Raw genomic sequence first — 25,633 nt, 5'->3', positions numbered from 1 at the left:
TATATACCTAATATAAATGTTAACTTGGGGTGTATGTGGTGTGTGTGTATGTGTGTGTGTATATATATATATATATATATATATATATATATATATATATATAATTCAGTTATACCATTTTCTCTTTGCAATCATGGTGACTTACATGCTGAAATAATTGCAGGCTAAGTGCATGGATTTGGCTTGCAATAGTAGTAAATTGTTCTCTGTCACATCTTGCTCTATTCAATTGATGTTGAATTTTTAGGGTGAAGAAATTATTCTTCATATTGGAATAAAAATAATCAGCACAGGCATTTGCAAACAGTAAAAGATAATTACAAATGTTTTAATAATGTCATTTTATATGAATGCATGTAATGCTGGGTATTTAGCCATTTTGATGACAGGATTTAAAGCAACACAAGTATTGTACACACTTTTTCTTTTGAGCAAGTTCACACATGCTGAGCAGTGTTCTTAATGTTTTTCTTTGTGTACAAACTAACATGGCAAATGTCTTGCCAAACATTAACACACTGTACGTTGGTTCAAAAATTTGAGGCTTGTTTAATTCCATCATTTTTCGTCAATAATAATTTTGATGCCATGTGTGCAGAAAACAAATCCTTATAATCAATTGTGTAGCAGTTGTTTTCCTCCTTTTTTGAGGGAGCACCAAGCACATCGCATCTGAGCGGGAGAGAGTCCTTGTAACATGATCATTTAATGTCAAAAAAGTAGGCGCCAGGGAAAAAAAGACCATTTCAAGCAGTGTGCTTGCAGGCAAGTGCACGATCCCCCAGCATCGCTTCCATTTAGTGCCATGTAATACTCAGTTGGGTGCTTCCCAATGATTTAGTAGCAACTGTCAGACTTACTGTCAGGAGACGTTTTCCACTTGTCCCTATAAAAGCTACCCAGCCATTTCAGAGAAAACTTGTTTCTAACCTTTAAAAGGAAAAAAAAATCAAAAGTGACTTATCAAATCATTGTACAATAAAATTTAATGGAAAGATATATAACACACTCACACAGTCCACCAATTTTACAGCCACAAACCAGAAGGATTGTGGGTAGTTGGTTTGAATTAACTCTATGCATGACTATAAAGGTTGTATATGCAAAATTTATTGTACACCAGCGTATGTACTCCAGTACTCCAAGATATATATTTGCTTAGAAATGCATTGTTCAAGGTGTATACAGGAAATTCTGCAGTCTAAACACATATAGTTTTGAACCCAGATACAGAGAAGAGCTGCCACAATTTCCCGTCATTCATAACTCTAGCTCCCACACCTGTTTTCCTGGATAGAAAGTCTGAATATATCAAAGAAATCATGGTTGTATCACATACATTGCTCAAAGGTAAAAGCACCAAGTTGCTGCATCTTGCAAAGAGTTAATAAATCTGATGTACTCAGTGTCTTTCTGTGATATTTCAAAGCGTGGCTGTGTTCAAATATCTGTGCTCAGTCATAGGATGCGTGTTAACAAGCAATGAATCCCCCTCGATGTAAAAGAGGGCATGAAAGTGATGCCATGGCAATCTCCTCATAGGACTGCAGTCCACATTAAACAGACATCTTTCACACAAATCTCTGTTTTGCTTGCTCTTTATGTCGCTTTCCTGCCATTGTAGCATTGACGGAGCTTCTCCGGAGCTTTAATGAGTGCAGCTGAAGGACGAATGTGAATAAAACCGCGCTATCACAAATTATCCCGTCCTTTTTAACAGGCAGGGTTTTTTTTCTCTCATCATGGCATTTCATCTTGTGTGAATGTAATAGCAGTGCCCTGTTCCTTGCTATCAACATCCCCAATTTGATGTAACAACCATATGAAATCTCTAGCAGATCTGATAAGGTGAGCATAAAGTGTATGCAATACGTGAAAGGGACGGCATGAAAGGGACAAGGATTTTTTCCAGATAATGAGCACCAAGTGCACCATGTCAAAGCATTTTACACAATGGATATCAATTGTGTGCCCTAGAGTCATGGGCAACACGAAACATATATCAGTGTACGGTACAAACACAGGGCAAGGTCAATAAAGATCTCTACAGTGCTGTTCCTTGAGCTCAGTGGATTTGTACTTTGAAGGTGGATCAGAGATGTAACAGCTAGACTTTAGTGATATTCGTACCTGTGAAAGACAGTATCCATGAATAATCTCTCTTGAATGTCTAGGTCAGAATGACAACATGAAAAATTCATGTTCAGGTTTTTGAACTCCTCTCAGAAGTCTCTCGCAGACTATCAAGAGACAGAGGTTGAATTTGTGTCGTCCAACATTAAGGTAGTATTAAACTACTAAAGCACCTCAAAAGTGAAAGACTTAAATTTTTGCTGAAACTTTCCCAAATAAAAATCTCCATCAAAAATCATCAATTCAAAAATAAAAATCAGAGATCACCTTGCAAAGTTTGGTATCAGAGAAACAAATTACCTGACACTTACCAATATCTGAAATTCAAAATGGCCGCCATCCCAGATCAATGGGTAAAAATAAATTTTTGAAATTTTCAGTAAGTATTAAAGAAGAAAATTTTTTCCTACTCCAATAGCTTTAATATGAGCCCTCACAAGTGATAGATTAGAGAAAGAATTGTAAAAATTTGAGAGTTTGACTATCTGTCCCCAAGGCACATTCTACCTCAATATATAATGTTCAATTTCAAAGCAGCAAGACCTGAGTAAAAATATTAAATTAGTGTAACACCTCAAACTGCGTGTAAAATTGTTATACCAAACCATGAAGTTCCCACCGTACTGTGCCATTCGGTCACAATTGTTCAACACAGTGAAAGATCATAGTTATCAACCCAACTGCTGACACTATAATCTTTATTAGACTACCTCTCCTTGCTCTTTGATCCGTCATTTTCCATCCAAGCGAGTGTCACTCGGGGACTGGGGGAGGAATTTTTATGAGCTTGGAGAAAAATGTACCGGGCCAAGATGATTAAAGTGTATCAGAGTCCAACATGAAGATTCCACAAGGGATAATCTATCCGTGAAGGTGGTGTGCTCAGATCTCTGGGTCAGCCTGGACAATGCCACCGTGAATCAAGTTGATTTAAACACAAATGCACACCAGAAAGTAATCTGGGATATCCTGCAGCTCCGGTTTGCTAGAATTCCATCTCATTTGCCAATTGGATAATTTGCTATATTGTCCAAGTTGGTTACCCCGGAGCCAGAGTAGGATGAGCGAAGCTAATCTCGGTCGATTTCAACGAGCGTAGCAGAAAAGGACCCAGGGTATCAAATTATGCTTCCATCTTTGTTGCAAGCCAAGTCCAATGGGAGCCTGTATGCACATTGTGCGCTTAGCGCTCACATTGACAAATCTGATGTGAAAACCAACAGATAAATAACTCTAGCCACTGAACCAGGATTCCTGGGCGGCCCGCTTGTTTTTTTTTATCGAAGATAATCTGTTAATCATGTGTCCATAATTTTTCCAAGCGAACCTAATTAATTTTGCTGCAGGAAGCACAAATACCTCAGGTGAAATTCACAATTGTCCCTGATAACTGCATGCATTTCCATGCTCTTGTTCAACCTGGTGGAGAGAATATACATAGCTCCGATCTATCAACAAGTTCTAGGATCTTTCCGCATGCTTTTATTCAGGTCATTTTGTAGTTTGAATGCTGATAACAAAAAGTGTAGAAGTCACGACTCAGGGTGACAGCTACTCCAGCTAAAGGTCATTCACTCATTCAGTTTTATTTTATTTTTTCAACTTGTTCACTTTCGATGTAAGAGCGCTTGAAAGGTCAAAGGTCGGTACATTCTGATTAGATCGATGTGTGAGCAAATTGCCAGTAAAAGCCTCCCTCTGCTGACAGTGGTGTCGAGGGTCCTCAATGTTTCCAGGTCTGCAACAGTGTCCACTTCAGGAGACAAGGGTGAACAGTGAAATGCCTGGAAAACTGGGTTATTATGGCCATCTTCAGCAGCAGACCCTGCTCCAAACTGTATGTCTGCAAATTTTCTTTCTTTAGTTTATTACTTTGTTGAAAGAGAGCATTGATTTTTTACATGGTTATTTCATCTATTTACTCACACAGTCTATCATTTACACAATTTATTTTCAGTTTCTATGTTTTCCTGAAAGAAACTTTACCCTTAACAGATCCAGTCTGACATACAGCACTGTAATTCAGATTGAACATGAAATGTTCCATACTTGCAGAGAAAAGATGTTAAAAACACGAGGTCACACCATGTGACATCTTTGGTGTTATCTTTGCATAAGGTCTGTCATCCAACGTAATTTTAGAATTAATCTGATCACTTGTTTAGAGACAAGGGAAACTATTTCATTGTCATCATATTCAAGAACATATTTGTCTCTCAGAGAAACTGAAGACTCATGGAAATGATATGATGAAACCCCCTTTATATTATTGACAAAACGGCACAAAAAGTACAATATGGACTCAAAATAAAATTACTCTCATAATAGACTTCACTTATACAAAAAGTTCCCATAGTACAGTTGCTTGATTCTAGCAAAATTATGACAAAACACTCTAAATCCCCAAGACTTAACCATGATCTTGAATTTACAAACTTACAGAGATTGCTTCCATTATTGTTCATTTCTTTTTCACTTCTTGTTTTTCAATGAAATCCTTTTCTGTTGAATTTAGTATCTGTAAAGGTCTGAGAGATTTGTTATAACTTTGAAATGTGAGATCACATTTTAAATGTTTCATAGCAACAATCTGTCTACTTTTCACAGCATCATTTTGTCTGTTCATTGTTATCTATTTCAGGTTAAACATGTGTAAGTATGATTTCCGAGGCTTGCTGGGCTTATGAAAAGACTGACAAGTACAAATGTTGGTATTCATGCATGATTCGCTCCACTGACGTACACCTACGCAGGACTGGTAGTGTCAGGGATTAACTCTTTTAGCACAAAAATCAATTTTTGTCACCTCTATGAAATATACTCTACTAAATTTTTTCCAGACTTTTGCACAAATTTTGAGAACAAACTGTAGCAAATAAAATATGATGTCTATTTGGTCCAAAATTATCAAGAAAATTACAGAAAAATTCGCAAAAACTGGTAAAATGTACTAAAATTTTGGTGGGAAAAAATTACGGCACTCAAAGGGTCAATAGACATGCATCCATGTGACTCAGTTCTGATATAATATCCATCTTAAAATGAAAAGTTTGGTGAACTTTTTTAAATTTAATGTTAGAAAAACATTCATAAGATACAATACAATTATTCCGCAGAATCACTGCTTCTACTTAAAAATTAACCACTTTATATTGTTTAAGATTGCAGCAAACATATACTTCCGAATTGCAACTGTTGCGGCATTTTTGTTGCGCATATTTTACAGTTTTTTGTTTTCATTTGAGAGCATGTGGAAATGCTAAGAATTAGTTCCGTAAATACTATCTGTATGTGTCATGTCTCCATTAGAGTTATAATCTATTTAAATTGACAGGTTGTAAAAATCTAGACTCCAAATCATCAGTAGAATGTAACCAGTGGGAGATTTTATTGGCTAGTAAAATAAATTTTAAAACTTGCTCAGTCTCTGTAGCTTTGCCAAATAAATCTGAGGAACAATAATTTTCTTTTCTCTGGCCTGAACAGGTTACATATACAAGTATATCCATGCCAGAATACAATCAGTAGTGTATATACAGTGTCTTCACTCTTACAATATTTGACATACAGTACACCTATTTCGGCATCTGTGCACTGCTCTCCAACTTTGCTTAGGTTAGTGAATACTGGATTTATGAACTCTGAGAGGAATCGCCGCTCTGACATTAAAAAAAAAATCAATTTTTGTTATAGCCACAGGGAATGATCTTATGCAAGGCGCTGCCTTTCTTTCACACTTAAGCAAATCAGTTGATCTCTTTGTCACTTCCTTATCACTCTAACAACCTGTGATTTGAAATGGACTAAAAACCTATCTTTAACAGGTGAAATCCAGCAATCGAACAAACATTGCCGTGGGATAATATCATTATATGGTCATAATTCACTGACCCTTCTTCATCCACATATGGGAGATATACTGGCTTTATATAAAGCTGCTTCTTACTTACATTTAAATAGCTGCCACACACCTGTACCAGGTGCTTTTCAAGAAGCGTAGCTTTTGATGTGGTATTCTTATTGTTCTACAGATGTACCGATCTTATTCACAGTTTTGCAAGTCATTGACTTCCCCGGAACTTTTAAATTCCTTGAAGCAATTTGCCTTCAGTTTAATAACGGCATACCCATTTAAGAAATCAAATGTTATCACGTCAACTATCATGCTTTTGCTGTTTGATAGAGTGTTGAAGGCGCGAAACAGTGATACCACACGGCATTCTAAATAATGTCGTATTACAAAATCTGCAATAACTGTGAATACCACATACAACGTGCCACTTGAAAGGAAATACAATCTGCATGGAAGCACTTCAGCCACAGCCATTCGTTGTGCACCAGAATATACCCCAGTGTTTAGGTAAATGAATTTGATGAACTCAATACACTTAATTACAGAGTTCAAACACGGAATGAAATGTAGCCATTGCCATTGTACATGGTGTCTTCTTCACGAAGGTCTGAGCAGACTATTTTGTTTTGTTTTGCTTTCTTGAGTGTAAGATAAGATACAGGGTTGTCCTTGGCTGTGTTCAGAGTATGTAATACTGGTACACAGTGAAATAAGGATGATCGATTGAGAGAAAACCAAGCAGAAAATAACCCAGGGGGAATTGGGCATGATTGCTATGGCTGGCACAAGTCAAACCAATCAGTAGCTCAGATTATCTCACAATAAAACACACACAGATTAGATTTACTAGTCCGCCATGAGTCCGGCCCCGGCGTAGCAGAGAAGTTTATCGAGTGACGGGTCTACCCGCTGGCCAGTGGGCAGTGTATCTCTCAATAAATACAAGAAAATTAACGATGCTGTCGTAGATAGTTAACACATTATTCAAAGTCTTTTTTCATAGAGGAAAATTCATCAAGGCAATATACGAGAGCTGCAAGTCATGTCTAATGGAATGTACTGCCACTACAGGCTCTCTCCTCCTCGGGGCTACTTTCTCATTGCGTCTGAGTGCTCTCTGCTTCCAACAGTTCATAAAACCGTCTGACAAACGCCGGATCGATCTCAGTGAGCTTCCCCATGAAATTGTCCCTGTCTTTCTGGGTCCACTCGATAAACCATCCGTTGAAGAGCTTCAACTGACACTTGAAAATGCTGGGAGGTTGGCCGGCCAGTTCCAGGGAGTTCAGGGCGTTGTCCAGAGCATCAACGTTTGCCGGCAGCGCCTTGTCGAGCAGATTTTTGATGAAGTCTTCCCTCTGCATGCTGCTCCAGTTGACAAACCAGTGGATAACCGCCTGGATTTCCTTCTCCCTGATAGTCAAATTATCACTTCTCCACATGTCCATTCCAGCCATTACTTTTTCCTGTTTCCTTCTCTTTGCACACAAAATGAAGTACAATTGCTGCTTTTTGAAATGTCACAACAAAACCCCGTCATGCCCGTAACTGCTAGAGTATCATCATGGCTTTACCGGTACAATGCTTGGCTGCAAGGGAGAAAAGAATACATTGTCACCGACTCTTACAATGTACATGTACGATATTTCTTCAGTTGCAGATGAAGTACCCCACCTTTATGCATAAAACCAATGAATTCATAATTTGCGACAATTCATACCCACTTGTTGGACTGTGCTGTGAGTTGGTTATTAATATTACTAACCTTTAAATGATATTAATAAAGCATGCATCACAGGTAGAAATTCTAGGCATTTGCCTACATTTCCCAATACTTTCACCCTTTAAGCGTGAGAGTCAATTTTTGTCACCTTCAGAAAATATACCCTGGTCAATTTTTTTCAGATTTTTGCTAGAATTTTTATGAAACACTGTAGCCAATGATATATGGTGTCCATTTGGTCCAAAATTACCAAACAAATTACAGAAAAATTCATAAAAATTTGTAAAATGTTGTACAAAAATTTTGGTGGGAAAAATTACAACACGCAAAGGATTAATATCAAACCCATCCTCACTCAAGTGAAAAAAAAATAAAGGGAACAATGACTAAGCTTTCATTGTAGAGTAACATTTTAAATTAACAAATCCAAAGTTCAATTTTGAAAACTAGGTAGCTGCCAAAGTCTGTATTACTTGCACTTCTATGAGAACATTTTAACAACAAAGTCAAAACCCAAATCACTCTAGAGTTCCACTGGGCCTCAAGTTGACAACGAAATGAAAATTTATCTGACAGGTGTATAGTAAAACCTATAATACAATAATCACGAAAACCTTTCTAGTTCAGCTCGACTGCCAAGAGAAGTACTGCACATTAACGATAACTGACGAGTGAAACCTGTGTAAGACAAGCTTTTCACACTTACAAGGATCACACAGAAGTCTTCTGACACTTGAACCCACCATTCCAAGATTTACAAGTAGTCGTATTTACTAATGCCCGAGCAGACCGGCATTTTCTGTCCCTCTTAGGGAAAAACTAGACCTGTGTATGGCCCAGAGGCAGCTACTGAGCTGTTCAAGCTGGATACTCAAACATGATTGATATCAGCACCCAAACACAACATCATTTGTTAGGAACAACTTTCTTTAACCCTTTGAGTGCCAAAGTCAACTTTTGTTGGCTTTATAGAAAATAACGTAGCAAGCAACTTTTTTTCAGATCTCAACAATTTTTTCCAGATTTTACCCAAAATATTGGTCAAAAATTGTAGCCATTGAAAGGTTATGTCCACTTGATCCAAAATTATCACAAAATTACAGAAAAATTCATGAAATCAGTAGAATGTTACACTGAAATTTTGGTGGGAAAGAGTTACAGCACTCGAAGGATTTAAAACTTCAGATTCTTTTTTTGGACTGACAATTCATCTCCGAATGACAAAATGGCCGATGCGAGCAAACTATATGAGTTTTATTCTCTAACTAATATGCTACGTTTGAAATAAGCTTTTTTGAACTGCTGAAAACCTGATGAATTGCCTCTCATTGGAGTGCACAGCTCTCATTCCGCTTGCAGCTACGTATGTGGTGTAAATTATCCCATGATATACATTCTGTCTGCTATTCATGTGTCACTGAGGACATAAGTAATCTGTTAAGTGCATAAAGCAGCAAGGTTAACGCTCCATTAACTGTAATTTCTTTGTTCTGTTTGTTAAATACAGTTTCCCGTTCTTTCCCAGAAATCACACGGAAATGCCTGTTGTTCAACTTGTAATACCTGTTATATTGTTGACGGCTGAATTTTTGTCCGGTCCAGAATTCGCTTGTCAACCATAACATTGTATATTGTACATGATATACTAGCCTGGCAATGCCAATACTTTGTGCTTTCATCTAGTGTCCCTTTAAAGAATGACTCATTATGCCATCAAAATGTCAAAAAGGCTATTTCTCACTTAAGCTGTCATCCACTGTTTTTGTGTAAAATCTATCATCACAATTTTTTCAACTGCTTATCACATCCGCTTCACCAATTAGTTTTAATGAAACCCAAATGCAACTTCTTTTCACCATAATTTAGAAGAGAATGACAAAGTTTTGAGTCGGCAGACGGCCATCCACTTTCCCTGACGGATGAAATGGAATGGTGCAGTCCCGCAGTCTATTACTCTTGCATCATGGTTGACTGAATGCAGGAAATTAGGCACAAGACAAGTCAAAGTGCTCATGATCTTAAAGTTCTCTTCAAGCTGTGTTCAGACTCACAGCAAGCATGCCTTTCATCAGCAAAACATCATAAAAAGAAGTACAGCCTTTAATCTTTCAGCGTTTTAACTTCATTTCAAAATTCTGTAATCATATTTGTTCCCGGAAAACAACGTACGTACTATCTTTGTGAACACACAAGAAACTGTAAAAAGTACGGGAACACAAGTGATCGGCAACAGACTGTTCAACAGCTTTTTTTTCTTGTTCTGGCAAAATCGTGTAAATCCCCACGTAAAATCATTGTAATTGCACCGTTGAGGTCTCATTAAATACTAGGATTGGCCGGTGTGATTTTCACCCTGCAAGTGTGAGATAATGAGTGTGTTACGAGAGACAGGATCATGGCCTGAAGATCTAACAGGTAGTATTGCACGTATCACCACAGATCCAGTAACTCATTAATTGGGTTATAGGCTTCTCTTAAGGTTTCCCCCTGTAAAAGATGTCATTAATTTTAACAAAACAGCAATGGATAAGATCATGTCAGGCAGTAAATCCACAATCATGTCTAATTTTTTCATCTGATGTACTTCAATCGTTAACCCAGCTAAATGACGCAGAGAGAGAGGCAGACAGACACATAGACACTGACAGAGAGACAGAAATAATGAGATAATGACCAGTATGCACTAACAACATATTTTCTTATATAAATACATATGGTGCGTTTTCCGATATATATCTAGTGGTATATATCAATATGTATCATAATTAATTTTTTCATATGACCACCATGTATGTATTTAACAATTATTATTTCAAGAATATCCAAGTTTCTGAATCACAAAGATACAGCAAAATAATAATAATGCCATGTTTTAATATATTTTCTGGTGTTGCCATTATACCATTATAACTGTCTTCAATTTAATGCAATAGGATTATGTCAAAAAAAATTACTAATTGATGGCGACTGCAACAGACTGGCACAGTCGTTGTCTAGAAACGTTAGTATGGCTAGCCATCTGAATAATTGATCCAGCCCCATACAGTTAGCATTGGGGAGCTTGAAATAACTACTGGGTACACGAGCTACTAACGTCGATTTTTGCTTCAACGGTTTTCTAATAAAGCCACTCACAGTATGTGTACAAAGTGCTACCGCTCAGCTGAATATGCCAGGAGCCTTTACTCACGACGTTATCCCAAGAAGCGACTCCAACCTAGCCAACAGAATCAAGACGAATGGGATTTACGTGAGGAAAAATTTCCAATTGTGTCAGAACTCATTTTTACTAAAACACACTTCACACACAATTTGTGCAATCATTTTTATCAGCTTATTCCTGTCAAACTCTTGTTTCCGGGTACGCCCGCTGTGAGCTACGTGAATATTTACATGGAAGTGGCTGATGAGCAAACTGAGGCTTAGAGTTAATGCAATAGGCATCACCGCGGATTATAATGAAATTACTGCTACCATAAACTCTGCGCAGTAATCACAGTTAATCTAATTTGCGTCAACTATGATCATATGTAATGTTACAGTTTCGACGGACAGCCCTTTACCGAATCAAAGCTTAGCAGAGACGAATAAATAAAGATATGTACCGATACTTGAAATGATAAATTGACACACTGGCAAATCTGAGCAATTGATATTACCATGCAGGGTACTTCCATAATGTTTTTCGTTTTGCTCTTGCAAATGTCATAGTTAATAGTATTAAGGAAAGAGCCCATGGAAGTCCTGAAGGTAAAGTTCCCCCAATGTTACATGCAATTTGGAAGTGGATGCCACATATGTCACTACCACTTATAAGTCTGGGGACATTACCTAATTTTCGTTTTATCAACAAGATGGACCTGGGTGCAGAACACCACATATTTCAATTCAAAGTCTCAAGGCTGCGGCTGATTTATGGAGTAAATCTCTTACATTCACTCTGCAGCAAGGAATATCCGTTCATTTCCCCCTGGCGCTTGCAATTTCAAATGACTGGTACGGTTCAAGTACCCACGGTAACAACAGTTACCATGGTGTTTTTCATAGACTCTCTGTCCCAGCTCCATCTGTTATCCCTACAGCTAACCTTTTCTGAGGTACTGAAGATTACTGGATAATGCACTGAGGCAATTCGTCAGTCTAAAACTGCTCAGTTGTGTACATTCCCTTGAAACATGAAGAAGCTGCAGTGGCCCCGGAATTTACATCACATGACAAGGGCTTTTCATTTCACAATAACCTATAAATCCATAAGGTTTTGTTTTGTTAATGCAAGGCTGCATGGGCCAGTTAGTCACTGTGGTGTTGTGATGCACGAAATAATATTAAAAGTTTCCAGGCAGCGTTGAATAAGGTGTGGAGGTGGGAGGGGGTTACCTCTGTAATAATTGCAATTGACGTGAAGATGAAAAAATGCAGAGGCAATTTCTGTTTAACCCTTTGAGTGATAAAGTCAATTTTTGTCGCCTTTATCAAAAATTTAACCACGGCAATTTTTTTAAGATTTTTCTCAAAATTTAGATCAAAACTTGTAGCCAATGAAAAGTGATGTCCATTTGGTCCAAAATTATAAAACAAATTACAGGAAAAAATCATAATTATTTGTAAAATGTTGCACTAAATTTTGGAGGGAAGAAATTAAAGCACTCAAAGGGTTAAGGTAAACAAGAAATCAATAGTATTGTCTGTGATCATTCTGTCTTCTTCTAAATCCTTGAGACTCTGGTAAATATAAAGGTAAAAATAAGGATAAGACAGTCCTTTACGGAAACAGTAATATGATATTGTTCTCATAAAAATACTATATATAAATATACCGAGACTTGAGTTTCCTCTTTTCTCAGTTGACACGTACACATATATGGTGTCATCGTCATTGTCATGAATGTCAATCAAAATCCAATTTTCTTCTCAAAACTCACCTATGTTGTAAAACAGTAATATATTATTTACTCTCACATTAACAAAATTATCATTTGCTTTGAAATTGCGCTTATCAGCTCCAGGCTGACCTCATTGAGATTTTTTCATATTACAACAAATTAAGTACTTCATTTTCTTAATTTTTTTGCCATCCTTAGGAAAAACCTCTTCTCTGTCACTGCTAGTTTCATTGATGTTTGCCTTGCAGGTCTCTCTTAGTGCAGATATATTTAAAAGTATATGATATAGCCATTTCTAATTTTTAAAATATTTTTCTCATATTTTGGTCACACAAACATTCAACTGGTAAATATTTCCCATTTTCTTTGTCAAGTATCTTGGTAAATTAGATCTGAATTAATGTAAATTTATTTAAATTTATCTGAAATGTCACAGTAAAGCTGAATTGGCTACCAGCTACTGTGTTTCTCATTAATATTCATTGATAAAAAAATGGTCCAATTATACTTAAAAAAAGATCTTCATTATTCAATATTTACATCATGATCTGTTTGGGTTAGAGGTCGTCCCTTGTAAAAGTTAAATGCTTCTATTCATTGTTGCTGCTGAGTATGTATGCCACAAGTCATGAACACTTTGTTTCAAGGGAAATGAAGCTGTTACTGTGGCCCAAAACACTACTATCCCTCTTCAGAATGTAATTTCCTTCTTCAGAATTTGAGCTTTTTGAGCTATGCTCAAATCTGAAGAGAGACAAGAGCAACATTGTATTTGAAGAGCACCTTTAAAACCTGTAGAGGATAGCTCGAATCTGAAGAACGTAGCTAAAATCTGAAGACAGATGTTCAAATCTGCAGAGCGCAGGTCAAATCTGCAGAACGTTGCCCTCATCTGCAGAGTATAGGTCAAATCTGGAGAGAGTAGTTCAAATCTGCAGAGCATCGGTCAAATCTACAGAGTATAGGTCAAATCTATGGAGCATAGTTCAAATCTGCAGAGCATCAGTCAAATCTACAGAGTGTAGGTCAAATCTATGGAGCATAGTTCAAATCTGCAGAGCATCAGTCAAATCTACAGAGTGTAGGTCAAATCTATGGAGCATAGTTCAAATCTGCAGAGCATCGGTCAAATCTACAGTGTAGGTCAAAGCTGCAGAGCGTAGCTCTAATCTGCACAGCATAGCTCAAAACTGACAAAAGGAAATTACAATCGGAAGAGGGATAAAGTGTCGTTTTCAGCCAAGGTAGTACCACAAAACTGTACTATACTTCTGGTATGGTATTGACCCCATGTTTTAATGATTCTCCCTGAACACAAATGGGAATGTAAACATCATAAAATGTGTGAAGCAGAAGTAGGAAAGATAGTAATTACAAAAGTAGTGCCAGCAAAGTTCACAGTGTGCAATGTTTATCACTGTCAATTACTTGAAGAAATGGCATAAGTTGTGATATTCCTGCAATTCATACAAAAATGATGAAACCTTTGAATTGTGCTCCCTGACATGCAAAGATGAAAATTTAACCATTTGTGGCAGTTTAATGAAATGGTTTGGGTTGAGGCATACGGAATATTAAAAAGCAAGGTCTCCTGGATGAGAAGACATTGTGCATTTCAAGTGACAAGTCGATGTGATGATAATACATTGAGTTGATTTTCTTGTCAAAAATGAATGTAGCGACATGTGTTTGAGATGCTACATACCGGTACACATATTGTAATTGTCTATGTGTATGATGTTTGCCTGGAGGTACATGTATGCAAATGTGTGTTCATGATTTTTTATACATGTGTTACATTTCCATTGGAAATGATGGTACATGTTGCTGCACAGGCAAGCTTTAAGTTGAAGCAGACAAAGTTTGCAAATTAAAGCAACACGATGTTTCCTAACCTCTTTTGCATTTGATTTCGTGAATGCCGAATGCCTGTTACTGGCCTGGGGTCTCAAATGGCACTACTTAGAGCTCACAACAAGAATTTCAAGGGTCAGCTATTGCTGGAATTTTATCAATTGAATTACTTAGCAATACCTCAGGGGTAGGGGACACTTGATTATAAAAACTACAATTCACTAAACTGCTATTCACTTCTTTATTCATATATTTTTTAAACTTTAACCGCCTGCCTGCAAGCGTAGACAGACTGAGAGAAAATTTTCATGAAATATTGCCACACTTATCTCCATAGAAATCTGTGGAGTCAAATTTTGTACAGATGCATATGAAATGGCATCTTTCGAGTCATACAGCTTGCTACCCTGACATAATACTTGTCATTCAAAACTGTAAACTTGCACAGAACTACATAATGCTACCGTAGGGCTTTATTCAATCAAGGAATACACTTCAAATCATTTTAATTGACACAGACGATGAACCTGTATTCACAGTAATTTAATGATGATAAACCTTGCATTTATGGTAATTCAAAATAAGATCTTAAAATTATTTGGTAATAGACGACATACCGGTAGGTTCTTACATTAACAATTATAACACAGTATGAAATATTTACTGTCTGCCAACCTGTCTTGGGCAATTAAATTTTTTTGGCTGGACATGCGGGTAAAATTTTACTCTTACCTGCCTAATGAACAGGTAGACTTTTAATTTTTGTTTTGCTGAGATCAGAGGTGAGGTGCATCAAGTATGCAGCATGCAAGGCATATTACCAAGGCAAGTATTATATAGTGCTTGAGCAGGCAATTTCAACTTTTCAAAGTGACCTGCCCAGTTGGTTGCTATTTGCCGCACTCCTTGAGCATGCTGTTGAGCAATAAAGTATTGTATTATTGTATTGTATTGTTATTTTGCATGAATTTCCTACAATGATTACTAAGCGGCAAGCTTGAATATGCCAGTCCAGTTTGAACTGCATCAATCAGCAGTGCTTCACTCAACTTGACAGACACTTACAGGTAGACTGATAAACAGTTGATTGACTGTCCAATTAACTTCAAAACTCTTTGTATATCTTTTGAACTTGACAAGAAAAACGTATTTTTAAAATTTCTTTTCTCATTGAAATTCGTATTTGTATACTGGCATTTCAAACTTGCAGCATCTCCCTCTACACCTTTTTTTAACTTTTAAACACTAGTCAGGGTTTTATTGATAATTGAAGTATGGTTATGAATTGTTCAGCTAATTTAAAGGGAAACCGTCATCGGAACTGGGCCTGTGCAAGTTTCTTGTTTACAAACAATGTATTTCGAGGACGATATCTAGATCGATGTACCGGTACCTCATCGTCTTAGCTGCAACATTTCAATTGTACGATTTAGATTATGAAAAAAATGTTTTAACTTTCATCAATCAACATCGTACCCGTACCTTGGATGCAGTGTTAACATTGGCGGTATGGGTCCCCATATGACTTTGAGCGCAATTCGGACGACTGTCCTTTAAATGTGTACAAGAGAAAACTCCGTTCCCAGTTTGCTGCATTCAGCACGTTTCTTTTTCTAGTAGCTTCTGTCTATTTAGCTCTGCGTGGCTGGGTTGTGTGTTACCAGCTATACACAGGCCTGGTGGGAGGCCTATAGCCTGGCAGGTAACACAGCCCTGCCACGCATACTGTCTGTTGACTGTTGTGTTGGAACGCTGCACCCTTTTAGCCCACAGGCTAAATGTCTTTCCCCTTCACCCGCCGATAATTTCCCAACCCCCGAAATCAAATGGTTCTCCGTTAAAGCTAAACCGGCACTTTGAGACACGTGGAAGCAGGGTCGGCACTTTGAGGAGGAAACGGGAAGCTTCTACCACCATGGTCTATGCACTGTTGTACATGACTGCATGACTCCCTCTCGTGCCTACCTGCTGGAGGGACTGTGCAGTCCACTGTCTGCTGTCACGGTCCCTCCACTGTGGAGTCTCGGTCACTCTACAACTTTACAAGTGGGAGAGGAAGGACTTACGTCAACTCAACTCATAGAACTCCATGATCATCCCTGTGATTGCAATGGATTGTAAATAGACTTACACATTTCCAGAAGGTCGAATTTCTAACCGATAATTTTGACCCATATTACCAGTACATATATGGTTCCCAGCATCGCCAAGAGCTTGAGAGATGCACTGAGCATGCCCAATGACCCAAAATGGCGACGCCCATGCTGTCTGCTGTCTTGACGCTAAAGTCCGGAGAACAGAGGGAAATTAGCTACCCGGTCGGCGCTGGGGGAGGTAAAAGCCAACTAAAAAGAACACATGAATCTCTTAAGAAATTACAGGAAGATGTAAACTCCGTATTGACGGAACTTGTGGAGGAAGAACGAAAAGAACAGGCGACAGATGCTCCTTCCGCTAAAGGTATTGGCTTCTATTATACATAGCCCTGCGTACGATGCTGTGTGTTCCGCTACAGCTAATAGCCCCGCTCACCACAGCCTAGACTCTCCACAGTCGCTGTGCCTTGTTTTGTGCGCGCCCACGATGGGACTGCATTCGAAGGCTACGCTGTGCAGCTGTGAGCACGCTCTGCCAGACACAGCGACTGTCGGTTTTTGCAAGTATATGAATATTCATTAGGGTTGTGACTTCAAAAGAAACACCTATCTAACTGGGCGGAGAGAATATATACTAGCAGCTAGTAAACCTCTATACGCGGTATGGTTTTATTTTTCATTTTCAATTTTATTTGGCTATGGTACTTGTCATTTTTTATTTGATTTACGGATTAGTCTGGCAGAGACCCTGCGATTCGCGTTCTTCCCTGTTGGAACACGCGCGCGCCCTTCAGAGACGCGACGCGAATCCCAGGGTCTGGACGTTCTTGCAAGCGACCGGTCGGATTTCTGCCTGATCCGGGTACTTTATAGAACTCCACACATCCGTTAATCAAATAAAAAATGACAAGTACCATAGCCAAATAAAATTAAAAATGAAAAATAAAAACATACAGCGTATATAGGTCTACCAGCTACTAGTATATATTCTCTCCGCCCAGTTAGATAGGTGTTTCTTTTGACGTCACTACCCTTATGAATATTCATATCCTTGCAAGAACGGACAGTCGCTGTGTCTGGCAGCGCGTGCTCACAGCTGCACAGCCTTCGAATGCAGACCCATCGCGGCGCGCACAAAACAAGGCACAGCGACTGTGGAGAGTCTAATTAACGATGTGTGGTGTTCTATAAAGTACCCGGATCAGGCAGAAATCCGACGGTCGCTTGCAAGAACGTCAGACCCTGGGATTCGCGTCGTGTCTCTGAAGGGCGCCCGCGTGTTCCAACAGCATGAACAGGGAAGAACGCGAATCGCAGGGTCTCTGCCAGACTAATAGTCCGTGGGCTAGAGGGGGTCTACGTGCACCCCCCCCCCCACAGGATAACAAACTTGTATTTTTCAGAACCCTTGGATCCCTAGAATACGAAATGGAATTTTAACAGAAAAAATATAGGGACGCAATAGCTGTTATGGTCATGTTTTGAAGGGTATCGCAAAATCACGATTTTCCAAGCCAAATGCATTTTCGTCAAATCTGTCTTCTTGTAAGTCATGTGCTGAGCTCATTTTTTAACATAACCTCACTTGTTTGGTATCATTAGAAAGGGAATTTATTCCTCTTTAAGATGACATATTGCATTATGCAATATCTTCTACAGTATTTGTCAAATATAACCAAAACTTACCCCTTACCCCAAAATTTAACATTGCAAATTACAGTAAAACTCAAATTCTACCAATTTTTTAGCTAGGCATAATAAAAAATGCAATGCTTTGTCTGAAATCTGTTTTATTTGATACAGGGACATGTCAGAAATATCAAATAGACTTTTAACAGAAAAAATATTGGGAATCTACAGCTGTAACAGTCATATTTTGAAGGGTACCGCAAAATAACAGCATGCATTTTTGTTAAAACTATCTTCCTATAAGTTATCTGCTGAGCTTGTTTTTGAATATAACCTGGCTTGTTAGGTATCATTAGAAAGATAATATACTAATCTTTAAAATGACATATTGTAACATGCAATATCTTGTGTAGTTTTCATGATATATAACCAAAACTTACCCCATACCCCAAAGTTTACATTGAAAATTTCAGTCAAAGCTAAAACCAAATTCTACAATTTTTTTAGCTTGACACAAAAAATCTGGCCGTTTTTGCTATTAAATCTATTTTATTTGGTACAGAGACATGTCAGAAATATTAAATAGACCTTTAACAGAAAAAATATTGGGAATCTACAGCTGTAACAGTCATATTTTGAAGGGTACCGCAAAATCACAGTGTAGCAGATTTGCATGCATTTTTGTTAAAACTATCTTCCTATAAGTTATCTGCTGAGCTTGTTTTTGAATATAACCTGGCTTGTTAGGTATCATTAGAAAGATAATTGACTAATCTTTAGAATGACATATTGTAACATGCAATATCTTGTGTAGTTTTCATGATATATAACCAAAACTTACCCCATACCCCAAAGTTTACATTGAAAATTTCAGTCATAGCTAAAACCAAATTCTACAATTTTTTTAGCTTGACACAAAAAATCTGGCCGTTTTTGCTATTAAATCTATTTTATTTGGTACAGAGACATGTCAGAAATATGAAATAGACTTTTAACAGAAAAAATATTAGGAATCTACAGCTGTAACAGTCATATTTTGAAGGGTACAGCAAAATCATAGTGTAGCAGATTTGCATGCATTTTTGTTAAATTTGTCTTCTTATAAGTTATCTGCTGAGCTTGTTTTTGAATATAACCTGGCTTGTTAGGTATCATTAGAAAGATAATTTACTAATCTTTAGAATGACATATTGTAACATGCAATATCTTGTGTAGTTTTCATGATATATAACCAAAACTTACCCCATACCCCAAAGTTTACATTGAAAATTTCAGTCATAGCTAAAACCAAATTCTACAATTTTTTTAGCTTGACACAAAAAATCTGGCCGTTTTTGCTATTAAATCTATTTTATTTGGTACAGGAACATGTCAGAAATATGAAATAGACTTTTAACAGAAAGAATATTGGGATTCTATGGCTGTAACAGGCATACTCTGTGGAGTACTGCAAAATCACAGCAGTGCAGACTCATATGTGTTTTTGTTAACTTTGTCCCATTGTAGGTCATCTGCTGCGCTTATTTTATTACATAACCATGTTTATTTGGTACCATTGAAAAGCTAATTTACTACTATTCTAAATGACATATTGTTATATGCCATATCTTATATAGTTTTCATGGAATATGATGAAAACTTACCCCATACCACAAAGTTTATATCGAAAATTACTTTCGTAACTATTGTCAAATTCTACCAATTTTCTAGCTAGACATTACAAATAAGGCAATGCTTTATATGAAATCTTTTTATTTGGTACTGGGGAATGTCAGAAATAAGAAATAGACTTTTAACAGAAAATATATTGGGACTCTACAGCTGTAACAGTCATATTTTGAAGGGTCTCGCAAAATCACAGTATTGCCAACTCGCTTGCTTTTTTGTTAAATCTGTCTTCTTATAAGTCATCTGCTGAGCTTGATTTTTGATATAACCTGGCTTGTTAGGTATCAATAGAAAGATAATTTACTAGTTTTTAACATGACATATTGTAATATGCAATGTCTTGTTTAGGTTTCATGAAATAGGACCAAAGCTTACCCCATACCCCAAGGTTTACACAGCAAATTACTGCAAATCTGAAACTCTACCATTTTTTACAATTTATTAACTTTATATACCAAAGGCAATGCTTGTATGCAATCTATGAAATCTGTGTTTTTGTTAAAAAAGTATGTTACAAATATGAAATTAACTTTTAACAGGAACATAATGTGATTTTGTAGCCTTTTGGATCATATTTGGAAGGGTACCCAGGTATCAGGGCAAATTTGCCGAAACACATACATTTGCAATATATGGGTTCCCCCTCCAAAAATGATCCAAATGGCTACTAAATTGTATCAACTTCCCGTTAAAAGTTAATTTTATACTTGTGACATACTTTTGCAACAAATAAATCAGATTTTAAACAAGAATTGCCTTTTGTATTATGTGCAGCAAAAAATGGTAGAATTTAAGATAAGCCGTAATTTGCGATTTGAACTTTTTGGGTATGGGGTAAAGTTTGACCATATTCCAGGAAAACTATGAATGACATTGTATATTACATATGTCATCTTAAAGAAGAATAAATTGCCCTACTAATGATACCTCACAAGCCCGGTTTTGTCACAAAATAAGTTCAGCAGATGACTTATAAGAAGAAGAATTTAACAAAAAAGGTGCCAGTTTGCGGTACTGCGATTTTGCATTTCCCTTCAAAATATGGCTGTTACAACTATACAGTCCAAATATTTTTTCTGTTAAAAGTCTATTTCACATTTCTGACATGACCCAGTACCATATACAACAGATTTAATTCCGAAACAGAACTATTCTTATCATGTCTAGCTAAAAATTCACGGAATTTGATCAAGTTATCTATGACAGTACTTTCAATATAAACCTTGGGGTATGGGGTACGTTTTGGTCATATTCCATGAAAAGTATACAAGATATTGCCTGTTACAATATGTCATTGTAAAGACTATTCAATTACCTTTTCAATGATACTAAACAAACCCGGTTATAATCAATAACAAGCTCAGTAGACGACTTATAAGATGACAGATTTAACAAAAACGCATGCGAATCAGGAATACTGAGATTTTGCTGTACCCTTAAGAATACAGCTGTTACAGCTATAGAACCCCAATATTTTTTCTGTTAAAAGTTCATTTCATATTTCTGATATGGCCAAGTACAAAATAAAACAGATTTCATACAAAAAATTGCCTACTTTTTTATGTCTGCGTAAAAAAATTGCTTGAATTTGACATTAGCTATGACAGTAGTTTTCGATGTAAATTTTGGGGTATTGGGTAAGTTTTGGTCATATTTCATAAACATCTGTACAAGATGTTGCATGTTACAATATGTCATTTTAAAGACTAGTAAATGATCTTACTAATGATACCTAACAACTTACATTATATTCCATAAGAAGCTCAGCAGATGACTTAAAAGACGATAGATTCAACAAAAATGCACGCAAGTCAGGAATACTGAGATTTTGCTGTACCCTTCAAAATCTGACTGTTACAACTACATAATTCCAATCTTTTTTCTGTTAAAAGTCTATTTTATATTTTTGACATGACCCATTACCGAATGAAATAGATTTCATACAAATAAATGCCGGAATTTATATGCCTAGGTAAAGAAAATGGTAGAAATTTTCAATGTAAACTTTGGGGTATGGGGTAAGTTTTGGTCATATTTAATGAAAACTATACAAGATATTGCATGTTACGATATGTCATTCTAAAGATTAGTGAATTATCTTTCTAATGATACCTAACAAGCCAGGTTATGTTCAAAAACAAGCTCAGCAGATAACTTATAAGAAGACAAATTTAACAAAAATGCATGCAAATCTGCTACACTGTGATTTTGCGGTACCCTTCAAAATATGACTGTTACAGCTGTAGATTCCCAATATTTTTTCTGTTAAAAGTCTATTTGATATTTCTGACATGTCCCTGTACCAAATAAAATAGATTTAATAGCAAAAACGGCCAGATTTTTTGTGTCAAGCTAAAAAATTGTAGAATTTGGTTTTAGCTATGACTGAAATTTTCAATGTAAACTTTGGGGTATGGGGTAAGTTTTGGTTATATATCATGAAAACTATAGAAGATATTGCATGTTACAATATGTCATTCTAAAGATTAGTGAATTATCTTTCTAATGATACCTAACAAGCCACGTTATATTCAAAAACAAGCTCAGCAGATAACTTATAAGAAGACAAATTTAACAAAAATGCATGCAAATCTGCTACACTGTGATTTTGCGGTACCCTTCAAAATATGACTGTTACAGCTGTAGATTCCCAATATTTTTTCTGTTAAAGGTCTATTTCATATTTCTGACATGTCTCTGTACCAAATAAAATAGATTTAATAGCAAAAACGGCCAGATTTTTTGTGTCAAGCTAAAAAAATTGTAGAATTTGGTTTTAGCTTTGACTGAAATTTTCAATGTAAACTTTGGGGTATGGGGTAAGTTTTGGTTATATATCATGAAAACTATAGAAGATATTGCATGTTACAATATGTCATTTTAAAGATTAGTGAATTATCTTTCTAATGATACCTAACAAGCCAGGTTATATTCAAAAACAAGCTCAGCAGATAACTTATAGGAAGATAGTTTTAACAAAAATGCATGCAAATCTGCTACACTGTGATTTTGCGGTACCCTTCAAAATATGACTGTTACAGCTGTAGATTCCCAATATTTTTTCTGTTAAAAGTCTATTTGATATTTCTGACATGTCTCTGTACCAAATAAAATAGATTTAATAGCAAAAACGGCCAGACTTTTTGTGTCAAGCTAAAAAAATTGTAGAATTTGGTTTTAGCTTTGACTGAAATTTTCAATGTAAACTTTGGGGTATGGGGTAAGTTTTGGTTATATATCATGAAAACTATAGAAGATATTGCATGTTACAATATGTCATTTTAAAGATTAGTGAATTATCTTTCTAATGATACCTAACAAGCCAGGTTATATTCAAAAACAAGCTCAGCAGATAACTTATAGGAAGATAGTTTTAACAAAAATGCATGCAAATCTGCTACACTGTGATTTTGCGGTACCCTTCAAAATATGACTGTTACAGCTGTAGATTCCCAATATTTTTTCTGTTAAAAGTCTATTTGATATTTCTGACATGTCCCTGTATCAAATAAAACAGATTTCAGACAAAGCATTGCATTTTTTATTATGCCTAGCTAAAAAATTGGTAGAATTTGAGTTTTACTGTAATTTGCAATGTTAAATTTTGGGGTAAGGGGTAAGTTTTGGTTATATTTGACAAATACTGTAGAAGATATTGCATAATGCAATATGTCATCTTAAAGAGGAATAAATTCCCTTTCTAATGATACCAAACAAGTGAGGTTATGTTAAAAAATGAGCTCAGCACATGACTTACAAGAAGACAGATTTGACGAAAATGCATTTGGCTTGGAAAATCGTGATTTTGCGGTACCCTTCAAAACATGACCATAACAGCTATTGCGTCCCTATATTTTTTCTGTTAAAATTCCATTTCGTATTCTAGGGATCCCAAGGGTTCTGAAAAATACAAGTTTGTTATCCTGTGGGGGGGGGGTGCACGTAGACCCCCTCTAGCCCACGGACTATAACCACAGCCCTGCAAAGACCCGTACGTAGAGTTGGTGACTTCAAATCCATTTTTGGACTTGACGTAAAAAGCCAAATTACTGCCGAAATTCAGCGTTCTTGGCCCAAGTCGTATCCCTGCCTACCTCAGCTACTCGATCGCTTCCAAAAATGCCAGTCTTTTATTCTTTTTTCGTAAATAACCGTCGATGTCGGCAACTCTCTCGCTAGCCCTGCGTACGTACGCAGTGTACGCTGTGTGTTAGGAACGCACACAGGGAATGTTAGGAACGCACACAGGGAATGCACAGCGTACACTGCGTACGTACGCAGGGCTAGCGAGAGAGTTGCCGACATCGACGGTTATTTACGAAAAAAGAATAAAGACTGGCATTTTGGAAGCGATCGAGTAGCTGAGGTAGGCAGGGATACGACTTGGGCCCAAGAACGCTGAATTTCGGCAGTAATTTGGCTTTTTACGTCAAGTCCAAAAATGGATTTGAAGTCACCAACTCTACGTACGGGTCTTTGCAGGGCTGTGGTGAGCGGGGCTATTAGCTGTAGCGGAACACACAGCATCGTACGCAGGGCTAGTATATACACTATATAGTTCATAAACTTGTGTTTTTATAGCATGTCGTGGATCATTTTGCTGTCCTTCTGTAGGGTTTTTGATGTTCTTGTGTCTGTCATGGAGGTAAAAAGAGAAATATTTTTTTGAATTTAGAATGACGATTTGCCTGTTCACTCACTAAACATAAGGGAGCTGTCATTATTCACGGTCAGGGGGTCGGAAGAATGTGAGGGGGTCACTTAAACTTTGATGATCAGTAGGAGGTAGCTTACTCAAAAGTGATAAACATACACGGGGCGGGGGGAGTTATATAATGATTTTCATGTGTGACAGTTGTTTTAAGTATCACCAAACACAGGTACTAGAGGTAGGTGACTTTGCATCATTTCATTATTTGTCACTCGTCATCTGACCCCATGCCCATCCACTTAATCATCATTTTGAAATTCTTCTCACAAGCCACAGGCCAAAGAGCTTCCAAATTTGGTTTGTGGCTTGCTAATATGACCTTATTAAGATTTGTTCAATTTTGATGGAATTTTGATCGTTTGTACAGTTAACACAAGTTTCTTCACAGGAAACAATATTGATATTGATCTGTGGGCTCCAAGGGAGAATTTTAAATACATTTACTTTATAGCAACAATATCAATAAGGTGGTGGATAGTACACTCGCATTTCTGTTTTAGCTTTTTCTGTTGATCATTGGATACCTGATTGAATCACAGCAGAAATGCAATGACAGCTAAATTGCCAATGCTTGTTTCATTGCTTACATCAGGAGAAAAAGGATCCCAATGGTACTAATGTCAAGCAGTCAAGGTGTTCAAAATTGAAATTCCTCCCTTCCTGCTGTGTGAAAAATTGTCTGGCTTAGTAGAAGTTTTGTGATAGATATCAGAACTATTTTATAACTGACATGCAAGTGATTGATTTTGAAAATAGAAGAAGCAACTAGCCTCAGTCATTAGTGATGAAAAATGTGATGCTTATCCTGAAATCCCTGGTTTGTTTCTTTGTTTGTTTATTTATTTATTTTTTTATTTATTTATTACTAATTGCTTATTGATAGTGACATAGAAGGGTCACTTACACAAAAAAAACTCTGCACAAAACTTTTGTTGTGAAGCAGAGTTTCTCTTTTGTTATTCAGAGGTATTTTACAAATTCCAAGATGGCTGCCCCATAGCATGCAATTAACTGAAATAGCATTTTCAAACAATGAAGTACTCTGACTATCTAGTGATCATGTACACGTAATTATTACAGATC

At 36.8% G+C, this 25,633-nt stretch overlaps 2 protein-coding genes across 4 annotated transcripts in view; one reads left to right on the top strand and one right to left on the bottom strand.

Annotated features, from left to right (window-relative positions):
• Positions 1–4,380: 4,380 nt before the first annotated feature.
• LOC139150021 (uncharacterized protein C14orf119-like) lies at positions 4,381–16,697 on the bottom strand. 3 transcript variants are annotated; one of them, XM_070722162.1, is made up of 2 exons: positions 16,513–16,697; positions 4,381–7,575 (listed from the first exon to the last, which is right to left on the bottom strand). In XM_070722162.1, exon 2 carries the CDS (start codon positions 7,441–7,443, stop codon positions 7,084–7,086), a length of 360 nt encoding a protein of 119 aa, XP_070578263.1. In that variant the 5' UTR covers positions 7,444–7,575; positions 16,513–16,697; the 3' UTR covers positions 4,381–7,083. The 3 variants fall into 3 exon arrangements, with proteins under 3 accessions (XP_070578263.1, XP_070578262.1, XP_070578264.1); XM_070722161.1 differs by having other exon boundaries at positions 16,578–16,697; XM_070722163.1 differs by lacking the exon at positions 16,513–16,697 and adding an exon at positions 16,412–16,430.
• LOC139150023 (EKC/KEOPS complex subunit GON7-like) overlaps positions 16,674–25,633 on the top strand; it is a 33,038-nt gene continuing 24,078 nt past the window's right edge. The window contains exon 1 of the mRNA XM_070722164.1: positions 16,674–16,906. Within this exon, the coding sequence (XP_070578265.1) occupies positions 16,696–16,906 (211 nt within the window). The 5' untranslated portion in view covers positions 16,674–16,695. The remainder of the gene's footprint in view (positions 16,907–25,633) is intronic.

This window comes from Ptychodera flava, chromosome 14, assembly GCF_041260155.1.
Source record: "Ptychodera flava strain L36383 chromosome 14, AS_Pfla_20210202, whole genome shotgun sequence".
Taxonomy (NCBI): domain Eukaryota; kingdom Metazoa; phylum Hemichordata; class Enteropneusta; family Ptychoderidae; genus Ptychodera; species Ptychodera flava.
Note: the sequence above shows the minus strand (reverse complement) of the source record. Positions and strands in the feature narration are given on the sequence as shown.

Coding starts and splice junctions, on each gene's coding strand:
- LOC139150021 (XM_070722162.1), bottom strand. CDS start 7,443: ATGGCTGGAATGGACATGTGGAGAAGTGATAATTTGACTATCAGGGAG.